Source organism: Hyposmocoma kahamanoa, unplaced genomic scaffold, assembly GCF_003589595.1.
Source record: "Hyposmocoma kahamanoa isolate Upper Pololo Valley unplaced genomic scaffold, ASM358959v1 88, whole genome shotgun sequence".
In the NCBI taxonomy this organism is placed as follows: domain Eukaryota; kingdom Metazoa; phylum Arthropoda; class Insecta; order Lepidoptera; family Cosmopterigidae; genus Hyposmocoma; species Hyposmocoma kahamanoa.
In genome coordinates this window covers 522,501-542,303 of record NW_020654466.1, presented here as the reverse complement: position 1 = coordinate 542,303, position 19,803 = coordinate 522,501, and the positions used below count along the sequence as shown (strand labels likewise).

Sequence of the window (19,803 nt, the reverse complement as noted above, 5' to 3'; positions counted from 1 at the left end):
AAAAAACAAATATACGCGATTTAAATCCGGAAAAATAGTTTCATTTCCTATGTGTAACAATCGCGAAAACCTAAGAACTCGATAAGCTGAAAATTACCTATGAAGTTCATTATGCCATGTGCAATTTCGTTACAAAAAATTGTTTCCATTACATTCCGCTGTAATGTAAATTGAGCCTAAAAGTGCAATTCTAAAAAAAGGACTTGCGCTTTGTGATTGACGGCCTTGTGCAGTAGTACATATTGCTTCTATGTTGAAATCCTGTGATTTCAGATATCGGACACGCAACTGCTGGAAGCGCTGGACAAGCGCCTAGCCGGACACAAGCACTACACGTCACGACAACTCGCAGCCACTGACAAGAAGCTCAAACACTCAGTCGATTTTCGCATCACGTAAGTTACGTTACTTTTACCCTTCGACTGATATGGCAAGCTCTCTGTAGTCTCTTTTTTCAAGATGGAGTAAAATTTTGCGCAAAAGTGTTGCCCGCTTGCGAGCATCTAGTAGATCTAGTAGAGCATCTAGAGATCTAGTGATTGCAATCAATAAGTATTCTATCGACTATCGATTAAATGTTGGTTACGCTCATGTAATAAACGGCCGAAATTATTCCATTTGAGTCACTATCGGCCCGTTGTTTGTCCAGTTTGTGGGCACAGGTTCATTAAATTGACATTTTTTGTAAGTTCATACATGCATATACTGCATTTATAGAACTTAAAAATACAAACAGGAGACATATTTTAAATTTTTCCTTGTACCTTAAAATAGATAATCAAGTCCACCCGTCCCTGTTAATGTATTTGAATAAAAATTGATTTCGATACTAGTAGGCCAACTATGAAAATAAAAATGAAGAAGGCAATAACGCAATTGGTATTCTTTAATAACGTACACATGTACATTATAAGCACACGCTCATAGCTCTGCATTAGGGAAACACAGTATCACGAGTGCCATGGACACACACATAGACCGACAGTCACAAATTACACCCAAACTCTCGAGAGAAATAAATTTAGGCCATACGCATATTTCTCCCGACCCGGGAATCGAACCCGGGACCTCTGCGTGGTAGTCCAGCTTGGTAACCGTTCGGCCACAGAGGCAGTTCGAACTCGAATTAGAACGCCGAACATTCACAGACACATTTGGCAAAATTTGACCTTCTTTCAAAATCCTGGGATAAAACTGTCGATGACAACTACATGACTTTTTAAAATTTTATGGAAACCGTTAACCCTGCAAACGTTATTTTACTCTGTCTTCAAATAAGACTGATTATAGGCATTACATATATGAATCCAGTTTCTTATTCAAATTTAAATAGTGTATTTTTTTAAACAAACCGACTTTTGGGTGCAAAGCGCCCAAAAGTCGGTCACGCCTGACTAATGTGATTTAGGTCCGAAAAAATATATTTCCAAGTACTTATGAATTCAAGGAATACACTTAAGATTAATTTGTTAGTATGGCATGGAGTATTTAACATGTTATCATTTGAATGCGGTAGGAAATCGAAAATAACCAATTACATGACTTAAATATCACGTGTTCATTCCGAAATTCAAATTGACCAATCAAATGATCTTATCGTCAACTAAAATGCTATTGGAAATTCAGTGACCAATCACATGATTTTTATCATATGATTGTTGCACGTGTTAAAAACCATGCACCAATGTTTACAGTTACCTATTTTAAGGACTTTTTCTTTTTTTTAGTCATTATGCTGGTGACGTCACATACGCGATAACGGGTTTCATGGACAAGAACAAGGACTCCTTATGGCAAGACTTAAAGCGGCTGCTTTACAATTCTACCAACAAGTCCTTGTCCGACATGTGGCCGGAGGGGGGCACTAATATACAGAAGGTTGGTTTTTATCTTTTTCTTTATAATACCAAGTGACGACACGAAGTAGTCGCGCGCCTGGTGGTAAGCGACACGCCTATCCGTAATAGTTGCAGTGCCACTTAGAGCTTTAAATCGTAAAGATCATATTGGCGCCCGTCACCCTGAGGCATAAGTGTGAGAGTGTAAAAATGAATTTCACCAGCCTCCTTACTCTTCCAAATCGGAACGCAGTAATGCTTACATTACAGCTTGGCGGGAGAATTAGGTACGGTGGCAGTACTTCTTTGGACGAACGCTTTTTCAGATTATTCTAACCTCCTCTTTACACTGTTTCCATGTCCATACAACCGCAATAAAAATATTGTTAGTTTAGTAGATGTCTTGATACTGTGTAGTTGAGTAACTTAGTCTTTACATTTTAAAATTTTAATCACAATAGCTAACACGGCGCGCACCGTGACGTCATATTTTTGTCGCATCGCAAGGCCCCGACCAATGGCTGCAAAAGCTCACAGCTGATTTTAAAATATTGACAGTTATGCACGCTAATTTTATCAACGTAGAAATTAAGCGCGATAAACGAGATAAAAAGAAATAATAAAAACAAACAAATTTATATATATAAATTATTGATGAAAGGTGATGAGAATATTTTTAATACAGTAACAAATACGTACGTTATTATTTACGTATTAGAAATACGGAAATAATAACTAATATGACGTAAAATATGTAAAAACTGAATCTACAAGAACCCGGCTTTTTTTATTCATCGTTTTCGCGGCGATGATTAAACGACAAAGATAGCTATATACGGAATTTCATATCTATATATATAATAAAAAACTGATAATGGAAACATACCTTTAATAACTGAAATAAACATGTCAAGGTGAGATTTATCAAGGGTTCATCACACATCGCATGCCATGTTACGGCCACAGGACTTGTCATTGTTCGGTATGTTGGTGTTTTTGTTGTCAGACGTCGAAGCGGCCGCCGTCCGCCGCAACGCTGTTCCGCAACTCCATGGCCTCGCTGGTGACCGGCCTGCAGAGCAAGGAGCCCTTCTACGTTCGCTGCGTCAAGCCCAACCCGCTGCAGTCGCCCAACGCCTGGGACCAGCAGCTGGTCAGTCCTTAACCCAGTTATTGTAGGGATCTCATTCACAAATATGATTTGAAATTTGGTATACTACGGAAATCCGAAGACATTACTATAATAAAGTAGCTTTGGTCTCATGCCGCAACCGGTCTGCAGACTACTCAACTCCTTTTTTATTATAATAACTAAGTGACGGGACGAACAAGTCGTGTGCCTGTTGGTAAGCGACACGCCTGTTCATAGCAGTGGCAGTATCACTCAGAGCTTTAAATCAGAAAGATCTGAGGGGTACTGCCACTGCGCCCGTTACCCTGAGACATAAGTTAACAAGACACTTTCACCAGCACACGTACCCTTCAACACCGGAAAGCAATAATACACACACACACACACACACACACACACACACATACTCATCTTAATTCTCGTTATTTTTTCAAGCTGATGGCTTCGTAGCCAAAACAATAAATAAATAAATCACATGGCCATCGAAATGCATCGTTGTCGATCAAGGTCGTTGCAATATATCCGTGTAAATCGATGAATTAACTGTATTTTGATAGCTCGTTTTAAAAGACAGCTCAGAAGTTAGATATTAAGTGCGCATTGACTGAGCCTATAGTCAGTGCTGCAGTGGCAGGTGCGTGAAAATTTTATTTGGTAAAGCCGAAACCTTTAACTTTTTGAAGAAACTAAAAACACTTACTTTAACAAAAATTTACTGTCCCCGTTAAAAAGGCGCCTTGGCGACACTTAAACATGACAGTTATTAGTCTACGCATAAAATAACTATAGTTTTTAAAGTCATTTACTACATTTTATGCTGCCGGTCGCGATATGAAAGTTTCTTACTAAACAAACTCATGAATGCTAAATGTTGCTATTTTAATTAATTACCTTCGAATTACCACGACCTTCTACATACATTCTTTACGTAGCCCTATTTAAAAGAAACACTCAAATAGGTATAGATACATATGTGACACTATTTATCGTTAAGATTTACAAAATACAAATTGACCATATTTTGTATTAATTTGCTAGTATAATATAATAATTTTGTTACATTATTTTAAGAAAGTTTTACATCTGGTAACAATACTGATATTAAAGCAAATTAAACAGTAGTTTGTTGGAATACGGTTTAAATTTACGTGAACGCTATTCGCCTAGAAGCCGATTAATTCCGGCTTCTCGGTTTGCCTTTTCTTTAGATGTTATAAAGTGGATTTTTGCGAATGTGTGCTTGTGTTTTGATGGGAGCGCGTGATTTCATGAATGAAATAGAACCCGCAGATCCACCGGCTTACCTCGCGCTGATTGGTTTAGATATATCGGGACAAATTATTACGCGTTTAAAAGTGAATATTTTGAATATGTTTTTTAGGTGGTGGGGTATGTTGTTTAGTACAATCTTTTCGTAATACGCGGAAAATTTTGGGCAAGCCCGTGGGAATCGAGTTATATGGACGCCTCGCCGCTGCAGCGCCGTCGAAGATTATATCATTTGAAGAGACCAAGCCCGTGCACTTGTTTCGTTGGAGTTTAACATGTTAAGCCGTAGCCTAAGAACCGCGTACCGCTTTGCCCGGTAGGTGCGGCACCAAGTGGCGTACCTGGGCTTGGTGGAGAACGTGCGCGTGCGGCGCGCCGGCTTCGCGTCGCGCCAGCGCTACGACCGCTTCCTTAAGCGGTACAAGATGCTGTCGCAGTACACCTGGCCTAACTTCCGCGGCTCCAACGACAAGGACGCCGTCATGGTGCTGTTGCGGGACCTGCAGATCACGGACGTGCAATTCGGCCACACCAAACTCTTTATCAGGTAATGTCTCGTTAGGCTTGTCGAGTGCTCAGTGTTCGTACCACGGAACAATAAATACTGTAGAAGTGCTTAGTTTGTGTCACACGCGTGCCAACAATACGCAGAGCTCCACATACTTAAGCAGAGTCTGCCATTTTCGCTTTGTATGTTAAGGTCGCACACATCGAAAATCGTAAAAATACTTTGGAGAGAAAGGTGATAGTAGCACTTGTAATTATCTTTTTTTTTTATTACAAGAAACGAAAGTAAATCTTATAGCGCTGCAACACGGTTGCTTCTTTTATAGAGAACTAAGTAAACGTCTCAAATTCATCGTCGTTCAGCTATTGACCGCTAGATGGAGAATTTGAATACAAACTGAAAACGTCGTAACTTGCAGTAAGTTGAAATTGTCTAACTGTCCTTCGAAACGGACACTGCGAACCATCACATGTGGTGACCGTCCGCTTCCGCTTCCAGGAGCGCCAAGACGCTGCACGGGCTGGAGGCGGCCCGCGCCGAGCTGATCCCGTCCATCGTCGTGCTGCTGCAGAAGCTGTGGCGCGGCACGCTGGCGCGCACGCGCTTCCGCAAGATGAAGGCCGCGCTCGTCATCTACAACGCCTGGAGGTGGGTGCCTAGACGCGCTTTTCACCGCCCTGAGCACTAGCGTTGAAACACGTTCGTGCACAGGCCGTGGCGCGAGGTTAGCCTCCAACGGAGAGTAGCTCTGTTGTGTGTGTGCATGGGCTACGATTAGTTATAATCGTATTGAAGGATATATTCTATACATTTATTTTTCTCATTGTACTACCTGTTTATGAATTTCTATTCTGTCGTTGTATATATCGACCCCTCCTACGTAAAGTATCGTATGTCGAAATTGCCAAGTTTACGAGGGAGCGTTTTAAAGTTCACCGTTTTGTTTGGCAAAACCTCATTACTGACATAGAGTGATCATCTAGTAGATCATCTAACCGATATCTAGGATTTTACAATACTCTATGCGAGTAACAAGCTTTGCCGAATAAAACTGAGAAATGCCAAAGTCACGTGTTATGCTCATTGCAATGAATTGAGAACTTTAAAACGCTTCCCTATAAACTTGGCAATTACGACATACGATACTTTACGTAGGAGGGGTCGATATAACCACCCTTCTTGTTTAGCGACAGATTCCTAACTTCATTTACTTCTGCCGATTCCAACTCTCATAGTAATTAATTATGGAGTGATGTATTATAAAAGTTTCTTCATATATCATTTCCTGCACCCACCCTACACCCATACACCAGAACGTGTACGTGCACGCTTTGATCATTTACAGCCTTGTTAAATAATAATACAATATATATTTACAGAAACTACCTTTGTAATGTTTGTAAGCTATTAGGAGACAAGGAATGAATGTGCACCGTAATTGTGAGCGAGTATGACGTGTTCTGTGACGTGTTGTGTGACGTTGCAGACGCTACCGCGCGCGACGCTACCTGTCGGAGCTGCAACGCGAGCTGCAGCGCGGCCGAGGGCTCATCCAGCGCTGGCCCGTGCCGCCCCGAAAGCTCAACGTCTCCATCGTGCAGGGTAACATTAACAAAATAATGAAACTGAACAATCTTATGCCAGCAACTAGCTGTCTCGATACTTATTTTCTTTTCTACAACCGTACTATCAATAATATACCGAAATCCCAGATTATAAACATTAATGGATTTTTCTTTGTAAAGTTAATTAATTGATTAAGAATGTCTCTCCGTTTGATCTAACAATAAGGCTATCAACGTAAAAATGGTGTAACTCACGTTGTTTTTGATAATATTACTTTAAATGAAACTAAATTTAAAATACTTCTATGCTATTTACATGTATGCAATTTATATTTTTGTTGGTCATATATGATTACTATGTATAAAATAAATTTTGGTAATTTTAATCCTTTATTATTTTCTACAGCGTGCGAGGGAATTCCACAATTTAATTCCACCTTCCCCTTTCTATCATCGGGGCTGGGGTTTGGTATTTGAAAGATTCGCACGAAGCGTTACGCTTCCACATTTATGTGGCGAACGGTTACGGAGTGGAATTTCTTGCCTGCAGGCTTGCTCCCCGAATGGTATAACTTGGGCCTTTTCAAGGCGAGACTGGATAGGCATTGTTTAGGTGTGCATGCTCGACATTATCGTCACTTTCCATCAAGTGAGATGTAAGCATCGAGTATATAACCAGAAATAGAGACGAAGTAAGGGCATCCGTCCCTGGCATCTCATCAGGCAAATGGGTCTTATATCACGTTTAAATATCAACTCTCGTTTGCACTGAAATCACAAATTAGAAAGCTGAAATATAGACAGCGCCAACAACTGACCTGTGTGTACGTCTCCGTATATTCCAAAAATATTCTGTATTTATTGTAATAAAGATAACATCTCTAATTATGGGAGGCTGTTCCGTTCGGTGGTGTGGGAAGAACAGCAAAACATCTAGTTAGAAAACAAACGGAATCACATTTCATCGTATTTAAATATTAAATATGTAGTTTTTCAATTTTCGTCCAATAAAGCAGAGCTCAAGATAAACTGGTCGTTTTCAAGTGAAACAAGTGACGACACCCGTGAATTGTCTCGAATTCGGGCTGGCCATTCGGAGCGCAGTGGTCAGCGTAATGACTTGGCAGAATGGTTTTGTCGCGCGGAGGGCTCAACTGACAATACCTTGGTGGCTGACAAGGCCTTGGGCTTGCAGGGGCGTACCGGCGCTGGCGCGCCTACCTGACGCTGAAGCCCATCCCGCGCGAGCAGTGGCCGCAGCTGAAGATGAAGATCTGCGCCGCCAGCGCGCTGCGCGGCCGCCGCCCGCAGTGGGGGCAGGGCCGCCAGTGGCTGGGCGACTACCTGGCCGACGACAAGTACAACGCCAAGTCAGGTGGGTGGGCTGCTGCGGCGTCTCTGTGCTAGCGGAACGCTGCGACGGTAAAATATATATCTAGGGAAAGAGTTGGTCCAGGGAAGTACTGCCCCTTACCAATTTCTGCCGCCAAACTGTAACGTAAGCATTAAAGGGATCCTTCCCGCTGGTGAAATTACGGGCACAAGGAACTTGTCAACTTATGTCTTAGGGTGACGGGTGCAGTGGCAGTGTCCCTACGATCTTTGCGATTTAATGCCTGAGTGGCACTGCAACTGTTATGGACACGCAAAAAAAAAATAAAGCAATCCCCGTACCCGCCGAAGCTTATATAGTGCTTTCATGCACCCCCATTAAAAATTTCACTTAGTTTATTTACAAATTAAAGCAAGTTTCATTAAAAAATTCCTGCAAAAAATATGGTAGGTCAAATTTGCACTTGCAACTATCGATGTTGTCACAATTGACATTTAAAATATTCTTTCCGTTTCACGCAATTACCATGTATTTGACTACAAATTTTATGAGAGAAATAAAAATCCTCAAACCAATTTTATTCAAAGTTAACCAATTTGAAAGCATGTTTCTCTAAAAATACGTATTCTAACAAAGTAAATATGACATTGTGACATTTTAATTTATTTATTGCAGCCCTTTACAAAGCCTCAATAGTCTCCCTCCAAAAGTCACAACAAATCGGCAAGCCTATGTTCTCGTGCAAGATACATAAGTTCAATCGATACAACAAGTTGGCCGACCGCTGCTTACTAGTCACCGAAACGGCTGTCTTCAAGCTCGATAGCAACAGCTTTAAGCCGCTTAAGAAACCAACACCAATTACTGAGGTAATTTTCATTTTTCATTACCGCCTAGGATTGAGCATTCCCAAATATATATATATATAAACTAATATACTAACTAAACTATATAAACTAATTCCCATTATGTCGTGTCGATACATAGTCGTGAAGCATTGACTTACAAATAAATGGACGACGGGTCTAATACAAAAACCACGAAAAAAATGTCCCCAAGTCAACCTATTCGAAATTTAAATTGTAATGTCATCGCAGTATCGCGCTGTCAGTCGAACAAATGAAGACTAAAGCGGACTTTGGCGCTCTGTATACGATTTTAGCGCCTTACAAGTGCGGACACTTTTTAGCGCGGACCCGACGTCCATATAATTGTAAGTCAATGTCGTGAAGTTTAAATTGTCGTGACGTGTATGTTTGAATGAAGTTGTTTACACATAGAACAATAAGACCCACAGTCGTTCACGACTTTTTTGACGTTACGACGACAGACTGTCGTGACGATGGGAAGATATAGAACGACAGTCGTCTGACGATAAATAAAACGTCACGGCAGATAATCGCAGCTTCAAACGATTCTGTCGTGCAAACTATGAATTATCGTCACGATATAGTGGAAACAGCTAGACACGACAGTCGTTCAACGATAAAATAAACGTCCAGGACACAGTCACGACAGTCTTGTTATGGGGACAGGTTAGATGCGACAGTCGTTCAACGATAAATAAAATATAACGACATAATCATAATCATGAAAGAATATTGAGTCGTAATTAAATTATTAGCTTGACAAACATAGTACTGTTAAGATTTTGTAATGTATAAAGGACGGTTGCTTCACAATCGCCAGGCCAACGATGCGAATACGCCATGTGCACTTTGACATTAATTTCTAAGTTATGTGTACTTATGAACGCTTAGCAACAATACCGAACATGGTCAAAGAAACCCGCATTGCGGACTACGGGCACCCGTGCCCGGCAGTGGGTATTGGAGTGTAGCGACCTTGGTCCTCGGTGCAGGTGGGCGCCGTGCGCGTGATGAGCTCGGACGCGCAGCTGGTGGTGGTGAGCGTGCCCTCGGCCAAGAACGACCTGGTCGTGGGGCTGGTGGGGCAGACCGACCTGGTGGGCGAGCTGCTGGGGGTGCTGGCCAACAGATACCGCATGTGAGTAGCCACATAACAATAAATACACTAGAAGTGGTAAGTAAGCGTAGCGCGCGTGCCAACTGCAGGCGTAGTTACGCTTATGAGCTCAGTCTGCCATTATCGCTTTGTACGTTATGATTGTGTCACTTCTTTAGCGCAAATTCTCTAAAATCTGTATGGAGTGCAAAAATTATAGCCGCACCAAAAATATAACCCATATTTCGAGTCGTCGGTAAGTCTTTACTTTAATAAATCTTCCATCGTATTGATTTTTGTACTGTAACAAACGAAAGTAAACATTACGTCAATGCAATATGCTGGAGTTTTATCTTTTGGAGAACTAAGTAAACATCTCGAATTTTCCACGCTAGTAGCGATCAAAAGCTTAGTGAAAAAAATGCGCCATGGAGTGTTTTATTAATTGTAAACTTAATTAATTTGATATTCATTTCTTCAGGTAATTCTCACATTTGACTGGTAACAACCAGTCATATACAAACAATTATCTAAGAACACTGTATAAATAGACCTATAGTACCCTACATTAATACATATAACATAATATTTGATGGATACAAAATATTTACTTATGTACAAACAAAATATTCACATTACAGACCCAAAGGTAATAATATAATCAAAATGTGCATTAGAACCACTAGAATGTCAGTCAGTACCCACCTTTTTCCATATATGTATTGTGTATAGTTTGTATTGTTTGAAGACGGAGTAAAATGATATTTCATTGCGCAAAAGTGTATGTAGTGATTGCAGCCGATAAATATTCTATCGACTATCGACTGAATATTGGTCACGCTTACGGAGTAAATAGCCGAAATTGTGTCATTTGAATCGTCATTGGCCTATTATTCGTCCAAATGCTGAGCACAGGTAATTTTTTTTAAGTTCATACATACATATAATGCAATATAGATACTAAACCTACCTGTTCTTGTTAAAAACGTATATGAATAAAAATTGATTTCGCTACTTGTAGGCCAACTGTGAACATGAGAATAAAGAAGGCAATAACGCAATTAGTAATAATTACAACGTTGTAAAATTCACAATCCAGACATTTATGGCAAAATTTTATCTTTCACAATCTATCGACAAAACTATCGACAACTACATATATCTTCCCTGGCCTGCAGATTAATTTATTAATTAATTAATTCGCCGTCCGAATTAATTAATTAATAAATTCAGAATACGTGAGCTTATCGATGTTAGTACTGCTAGACTAGTTTACTTTAGTTACTTCCATAGTATAATGTACTCGGGATTCTCATGTGGGGTAAAGCAGCAGATATTCAAACCATATTTGTATTGCAAAAACGAGCGATTCGTTCTGTGTACCGTTTAGGTTCTAGGATTTCTCTCAGAGAAAAGTTTAAGAAGACTGGTATCATGACTGTGGCATCATAGTACATTTACACAAATATTTTATATGCCTGTAAAAATGTACACAATTTCAATAAGAAAGATGATATCCATAATATTAACCTTAGAGCTAAGTCCAAACTCATGGTACCACGTCGTCGTTTGACTAAGGTAAACGATTCTTTTATGGGGAACTGTATACATTTTTACAATAAGATTCCGGAGCATATATTAAGATTATCATTTCCTAAGTTTCAAAACTACATTAAAAATATTTTGATTGAAAAGTCATATTACGAAATTGAAGACTACGTGTTAGATAAAGATGTATGGAAAGACGGCATGGCTCTAGATTCCACACAAATTTGATTCAAAGTGTGTTCCATAGCATTTAACTTTATTTGAAAAAAGCAATCCCTAGAGTTTCTTACTCGTTTTTCTCAGGGAAATCAGCGTAGTGAATGAGCAGTATCTTAAATGTGACGTTTTCAAGTGTAAATTTGTTTTACCTATGGAATAAATGTTTCTTTCACTTTGATAACTATTTAAAATTTTAAGATAACTGGCGACCGCTTTATAGAGACCGCTTTTGAATGGTACCCTTTTCCACTTGTATGTACTTGAACGATTTCTGCAACTGGTTGATTTCTCCACAGGTTAACAGGTTCAGAACTGACAGTGGAAGTAGAAAGCGGGGCCACCACCCGCTGCATCCTCGGCGGAAAGACCAGAGCTCTTCAGCTACCGTCCCCGACGAGCACGGCCACGCCTATATCTGGAGTCGTGCCCCCCTTCACGCATGCGCACAACGTCATCACGTACCACCCCGCTTCTGCTCGAGCGTAGATCAGAGATGAGGGTTGGAGTGAACTGCAGTGGAGGTACATATATTGTGGGGCAGCGCGGCACTATTGTGCTGCATGGGTTTCGTAACAAATGCGGCGTCGGTATAGATGCAGTTTAGAGTCCTTGATTTACATAAAATCTTACGTGTAATCAAGTCAAAAAGGACGTATGATTTGTGAAGGAATCAGTATGAAAGTACCGAATCCTGAGTACCTATACAGATTTTTAGAAAAAATTCAAAGTCAGTTTTTAAATACTTCAAAGTACACCCAAACTGTACAAGGTGCTTAATTGACAAATGTAAAAGCCTATATAGAAATTGTACATGTATATAACAAAATTTTATATACAGACTGCAGCACATCAAGCTACACATTATTAGATCTTTTTCCGTCGCCCTGGAGGCGATATTTGAACTAAAGTGTATAAAGTGTATACAGCTTGATATACTTTTGACTGTATAAATTCTAAGTTTCGAAATAAGGAAATGTGACCACGTTACTATTCTAGAAAATCGTCTATTTCTATTTTCATCTTTCAAACTTTACGTAAGAAGAGTTTTCTCTAGCGGTCGCTCAGTCTGCAATCGTTAAGTGCCTAAGAAAATGAAATCAGAGCGTGTCTTAAATGTTTTTTAAAATATTTTTTATTATTAATTAATAATTTTATTTACGCATCGACTGAAAGTTGGCATTTCACGTAACATTATTTATTATACGCACAAAATAATGTGTAATTATTATATAATAAGTAATGATAATGATTAATATTAAAATTTATATTATTTTGATAATTTTAAGTACCTTTACGGTGGCTATTCTCTTGCGCACTTATCACGGATTCCTTTTAATTTGGAAATAGTGTTGTCTCTTTTACACAAAAAGTAGAACCAGAGTACAGTAAGCCAAGTATTGTGCCTTTAATCGGCAGTTAAGAAAGTTAAGAAATCCCTATAAGTATAAATCTAGGTAGTCGTAGCTGAAGCAAAAGCTAAAGTAACTGTTGTTAAAAAACTTATATTACTCTTTTTTTTTATAATACGAAGTGACGAAACGAACAGGTCATGCGGCTGGTGGTAAGCGACACGCCTGTCCATTGCAGTCGCAGCACTTCTCAGAGCTTTAAATGTCAAAGATCTGAGGGGCGCTGCCACTGCGCCTGTAGCCCTGAGACTCCATATAAGACGCACACGTTCGCATTACACGAAAACAGGCCCATTGCGGGCCTGCGTGGGAACTACAGTCGAACCCTCCCATCGCGGGAGAAGGCCTGTGTTCAGCAGCGGGACTATACTGCCCTCTTTGTCATGACTAACGTATTTTCATTTTCTTAACTTTCCGAGATATTGGTACGGTGACGTTTGAGATTTGAACGTTCTAGAGATGTAGTGTTGTAAAATCGAATGAAAGATAATCGATTTATGTATCTTATTGAGATAATTTGCAACGAAGAGAGAATCGATTTGGAGACAATAATTTAAGAACAAATAATAAATAAAATAAAATGGATTCAATTATTATGTTATTAGGTTACTAAAAAATTACACAACAAATAAAAAAATCAACAACAACTAAACAAAAAGGCAACAACAAAGCACAAAATTAACAGCAACGAAATGCACTTTGAACAACTACTCCAAAAACATAAACACCAACAAACAACAAAAGAAAACGACCTGCATACACGAATATAATGCTCTCTTATTGACGCGAGATAAACAATTGCCGATTCGATTTATCGATTCTATGTCTCTATGGATAAATGTTCCGTTTTACGCATCAAGTAGTTAGGGTAATTTATTTTTATCTTAATCATTTAATTTTTTATCTACTTAATATTTGTTATAATTGTAATTTTACTGAAAATTACAATTGCGACTTATATTGTTTTGTTTTTTGGTATATTATAACAAATTTACTATTCCCTTTTGTAACCTGGTTTAAAGATTAGTTAAAAATAGTATAGCAACGTAAAAACGTAAAAAAATTAAATGTCACAGTACCCATGTTTTGTGAAATGGACTATAATTTCTTTTTAACTATAAAACAAACTAAATAAGATATAAAAAATCGATTAGAGAGGGTTGCAGATCTGGTTTGGCTGATTCTAGATATGCGAATAACTCAATTTAGCAAAAAAATTCAGTTACGTTACTTATGATAAGGAGGGCGTTATTATATAGGGTAATTATTAGACTTTTTATAAACTTATAAATTCAGTTAATAGTTATTAAAAAATTACTTGCACAAGTAGTGGGAACGTTTTATTTACTTTTATTTATTTAAATAAAACACAAAGGACACTATGACAATAAAAAATAATTATTACAATTGTATAGGTTTTGAAACGTGCGTGCAACGGAATAGGCCTCCCCAATGTTTATTTGAGTGATAATTCTAGTTATGTTAATATTACTTAATATTATAGTGTGTAATGAAAATAATGGAGTGAGATACAAATGTTTTATTTTTCGAATTTTTATTATTGAAAATGGCGTAAACTTAATTTGTAATCAATGGATTTGGTTCAATGTTTTGTTTGTTAACACATCACATTTGATAATTTGTACATAATCATTATTTTAACTAGTTTTAGCGCAGGTATTATAGAGAAATCAGACGAGTCTTGTTACATTTGCAGCAGTATAATATAAGCTATAAAAATAAATGATAAAAACGAGATTATTCTAAAGTTATCTAAAAATGTACCAGCAATCGTTGCTCTGTTATTCACGCAGAGTTCGTGACCTTGTTCGGATGCTGTGTCTGTCGTTAAGAGTCGATACTATCTCAGCTCAAATTAAAATTTTTTCCCGTACTAATAAGGTTCATTTTGCTCGGGACACTGGCTTTATTACAGATTCTTTTTTTGAAAAAACTTAAAGCATTTGAAAAATTTACATCGTATGCTATACGTGTTCTATTTAGTTCAGTTGATATAAAAAAAAATCCATAGTATATGTAAAGTACCTATTGGATTGAAAGCAGCGGTTTTCTTGTAAAATTTCGAGGTAAGTTTGAGTTTTTTTTGCATTGTGACAATTTTTAGGACTCGTATTTTCACACAGTATACTAATCAGTGTATATCCGATTTTACTATATTGTTTTACCAAAGCGATTGATTCAACACTGTCACTGTTATGCTGAATCAACCAAAGTCATTTAAGGTTGTATAGATTCTTAACAACGAGGCTCCTGTTTAGCTGCTAAATGGCAGTCACGATGCATGATAACGAATAATCTTTGTGACGGCTCTCACTCGTTCTGCGATGTGATGATGTTGTATTGCAGGACATTTTCCTACCGTCAAATTTTCCAACTAGGGTTACCATCCCGGATTTGTCCGGATTTTTTGACCTTCTGTCCCGATTTTTGAATAGTTACTAAGTTACGTAACAGATACATCACTCTCATACAAAATCGAAAATACCTACGCTATAATAGTGTACTTAATCTGATTAATGACACCGTGCACTCACTACGAGAAAAAAGGAACCTAAGCACGCGCTCAGAGAGGTGAAAATAACGTTGCCCGCCGTGTGCAGTCGCGCGGAACCGAATGCTGGGGTTGGACAAGGATTGTAATGTAAATGAAAGACTTGTCTGAACGCTTGCACTGTCGTTGATACACTAAGCGGTAGGCATTAGTCGCGTAACCTCGAGCTAGTGACGGAGCCCTGCTTAGGGTAACAATTTTCAGAATAAAAAGTACAGTGTCCGTCTCGCACTACATAATTCTGGACTAAAACTTAATTTAGGACAAAAATGTTGTTCCCGGACGCTTGTCCATCTCTGCTGCCGCATATGGTAACCCTATCCACAACATGTCGTATGTATTTGAAAGTCTGGCAATTTAATATTTGGTATTGGAGAAGTGACACTGTAGTCGGATTATTAATTAGAGGTAATACCAACGTTTAGTGGGTTGCAAATTTTTGATAAATAATGTTGAGTTAAAAGATCGATTTCACTGACTGACGCAATAAAGTAAAGATACAAATCCCGTTGCGCATCCTAAAGACAGACGGCGCCGCTCACGATTAACAATTTGTCGGTATTCATTATTATAAACAAGAATAATAGAATTATGCATATACTACACTAAGTATAAATTAAATATTGTTTATTTATTATTGCCAACAAGAATATGATTACCAACTGAACGGTATACACTGTACAATAAACATGGCAACATAATTCTTGAAAGTGACACTAGTACTACAGAACAGCTGTTAGTTTGTTATCTTTAATTTAAATCCAACTATAGTGTTCACTTATGCTGTTATAAAAAAAAGTTCCATATTTAAATAGGCGACGATCAAAATTACTTGACGAACTTGTTAATTTATAATTTAAGTAAGTATTACTATGAAAAAAACGAAATGGTGGCTTTGAAAGTCAATTTTTTTTTTATTATGTGCTTATAATTATAACAATAAAATAATTATGTGATTAATTAATTGTATTATAATAACGTACAAATACAGTGATTTAATTTTTATTGTTCAATAATGTAGTTATTTATTATAGGTCAGTATTAGATGTTAGTTTTTACGGTAAGCGATAGAATACAGACGTATTACAATTGATCAGAATGTGCACAACAAATAAAGTCAAACTAGGGTCACTTCTGTGCTATGAGCTACGAAATGACGATTTCGGTAGCCTAACGGTTTATAACGTGGGCACTGGTTGCGAAGGTATCGAGTACGATTCCCGGAAGGATCAATTTGGGAAATTAACTGTTCTAAATTGGTTCTGGTCTGGGTGTTCTGAGAAGTGCTTCAGAGTGAATTCCATCGCTCTGGTACTCATTGTACAGGGAATTTCCTAGTTTGAGACCAGTTGCTGTAGTTGTCTGGCACATTATTATTATTAATAATTAAGTCCGAGGTTGTACCTATTCACACAAGAAATAATTTAAGGATGACTCTTTGTTTGGTTGTACCTATCATGTCAAGTTCTCTTAGTGCCAACCTCTGGGTCTCAGACGTTGTCAAAATGAAATAACCCTACTGTTGAACTATAAGGAATTTCAAAAACAGAACGTCGTATATTTGCTAATTAAAATATCAAATATAATGCTACACGAACGCTCTACTGCCTCCTGATTGGTTAAAATATAAGCGGCACTTGGCCAATCACGGACACTTCTATTCTATCTCTTTGGTTTTTTGTTTTGAAGCGTTTGTTTTAGTTTGTTGGTGGATTGTTGACAAAAATAGTATCATTATTTTAATTTACTTGTAGAAAAAGCATTGTATTCAATCATTACATAATTTGATCTTAAAATCTTGTACCTATAATACGGTACTCGGGTTTAAGAATCCACATTGTGTAACGATTGCAAAAAATTGTAGATTGTACAACAAGTGCATAAAACGCGTCGTTTTACCCGAGACGAGTATATCCACCTGAGCAGGTGGCGAGAGTGGATACTTAAGTCGAGGGTAGAATGGGTTTTATAAACGAGTATGATACACTCTGCCATTCACTTCGATTGCGAGGAAATTAAACAGCAATATTACAAATAAACGATTATTTAATTAAAATTGAATGTAAAATTACAACAATTAGACATATTTAATGTGATGGTTTGTTTTCATTTTATGCACAAGAGCATAAAATTCCATTTTATGCAGCGTACACTCAGCATAAATAAGAACTTTAAGAGCACGGGAAGTGAAAATACTATTATATCAATTGTTTAAAACATGTACAAGTTTGCTATGGTTACAAAAACTAGCTTCCACTCCGTTCCGAAGCAATGTAACTTAAGTGTAATACTTTTTTACTTGGCATAGTGATCTATTTGTATACTTCATATTGGAGATTGGAGTGAACAGTAAGTTTTTCGAAAAGGCATATGTAGAAACTAAACAATCAGTCAGTGATTTTTATTTTTACCCGACGACAACGAAGCCAAATGGAGGGTAATGTGTTTCACGCCTGTAATTAATTTTAATTCGCGAGCATTACGTTTGTATATGTTATGTGTTAAAACTACGATTTCAGAAATACGCTCATAATTAATTTGATCAATTGTAAATAGTAATCTTATGTAATTAATATGTATATAGGTTTTAACTGTAATTTATACATAATATAGTTACGTATGTAGTGATCAATCGTGCCTTGTGATGGTGCCATGAGATTTCGTTATGTATGAATACAATATACTTTTTTATTACGTACTAGTTTCTTTTATTTCTTCGTACTAATGTATGGTGGGAAAAGGGTGTGACATGTATAAGGTATATTTAGGTTAACGATCCTACCGATAAATTCGCTGAACATTGCAAATAAAAATGTCTATAAGTACGCACGGTATGAAAAAGGCTCTGGTTCGAATCCAGCCGGATTGAGGTTTGTTACATACAGATATGGATCTATGTAATATAATAGAAAGCATTTTTATAGACTACTCTATGGAAATGCTTTAGGCCCATAGTCCGCAGTGTAGGACATTTTGCGCGTTTACAAAGCTTGTATAAACCGAAATGATTTATTTGTTATTTTTATTTAATAATTACAAAAACATTAACACGCTTTTACTTTACACTCTTAAACCTAAACAGATTTGTATGAGTGTTGCAACTCCTCTAACATAATATATAAAATAACAATTTTATTAAATGTAGACAGTATACGAATATACGTGTAGATAATTAATGCAGTATTGTCGGTGTACAGGCGTCTTCTATGTGAAAACCTTAAAAATGTCTATTCACTCTCACCTTGAACAGGCCCAAGTTATGTATACCATTGATCTGTCTCCGTGGCCGAACGGTTACCATACTGGTCTGTCACGCAGAGGTCCTGGGTTCGATTCCCAGGCCGGGAGAAATATTTGTATGGCCTACAATTATTTCTCTTGTGAGTTTGGGCGTAATTTGTGGTTGTCTATGTGTGTGTTCATAGCACCAGCGATACAAGGTTTCCCTAGGGTGCTCGCTGGTGCTATCCTATGCTGGCGCTTCGCTCTAGAGCGGGGCTATAAGTCGTTGCGTTACTCTTATTATTACCATATAGGGAACAAGTCTGCAGGCAGGGAATTCCACTTCACAGCCATTCGCCATATAAATGTGGAAGCAAAACGCTTCGTGTGAATCCTTGGAATATGCACAATATAGGAGTAGAACCCAAGCCTACCTCTGGTTCCTCGATGAAGGGAAGGGGAAGGCGGAATTGATTTGTGTAATTACCTCGCACACTCTCTGTGATATATTCTGGAGAACACCGATAAGCAGGCAAGTTTACAGCGGTGTTTAAGGCTCTGCAGCTTCACCTCTACCAATTCCGAGTGTCACCTATAAGCCTCTTGGCATGATTTTCAATTGAATCCTAAGTGCCTAGTTGGTGTTCAGCAGAACCATTCCATAAGTGGCCAGGAGTATTCCATACACGAACGGACTAGCGCTTGGTACAGCTGAAGCAACAGTCCTGGTGTGAGTAGCGCCTCACCCTCGAAAGGATGGCAAGCTTCGTACGACGACAGACGACAGGTCCATTCCAAGTAGCTGGGGACGGTCGGCTATCGGTATGGATATATTACGAAATGTCGGAATCAAGTCAAACGGACTCCGTTTTGTGGAGAATAGACACGACTTCGTTTTGGTAGCGTTAAATTTGACAAGATTAGCATCGCCCTAATTGGAGACTGCCTAAGATGTCAAATCCAAACGACTAACACTGGCCCTTACACTGGTCAAGTACCTATCTACAACTGTGCTGTCATCAGCATACCCGAAGGTATCTGGAATTAACATATCAACTACATATAACATACAGCAGAAAGAGATAGACAGTACAGAACCCTGAGGGACTCCGTCATCTATCACCTGATGTCCCGAAGAGTATAGCCTTCTAAGATCACTCGAATCAAACGTTCCCTCAAAAAAATCCGAGATCCAATTGCACAGGTCAGTGGGAAGCCCATAA

At 38.2% G+C, this 19,803-nt stretch overlaps 1 protein-coding gene across 1 annotated transcript in view; it reads left to right on the top strand.

Moving 5' to 3' along the window:
* LOC113235814 (myosin-IA-like) overlaps positions 1-12,458 on the top strand; it is a 114,344-nt gene extending 101,886 nt beyond the window's left edge. Inside the window, 11 exon segments of the mRNA XM_026471719.1 lie at positions 176-269; positions 271-395; positions 1,728-1,878; positions 2,845-2,991; positions 4,560-4,786; positions 5,246-5,395; positions 6,234-6,349; positions 7,508-7,687; positions 8,321-8,514; positions 9,507-9,652; positions 11,674-12,458. Coding sequence (XP_026327504.1) covers positions 176-269; positions 271-395; positions 1,728-1,878; positions 2,845-2,991; positions 4,560-4,786; positions 5,246-5,395; positions 6,234-6,349; positions 7,508-7,687; positions 8,321-8,514; positions 9,507-9,652; positions 11,674-11,863 — 1,720 coding nt within the window. The 3' untranslated portion in view covers positions 11,864-12,458.
* Positions 12,459-19,803: the final 7,345 nt, after the last annotated feature.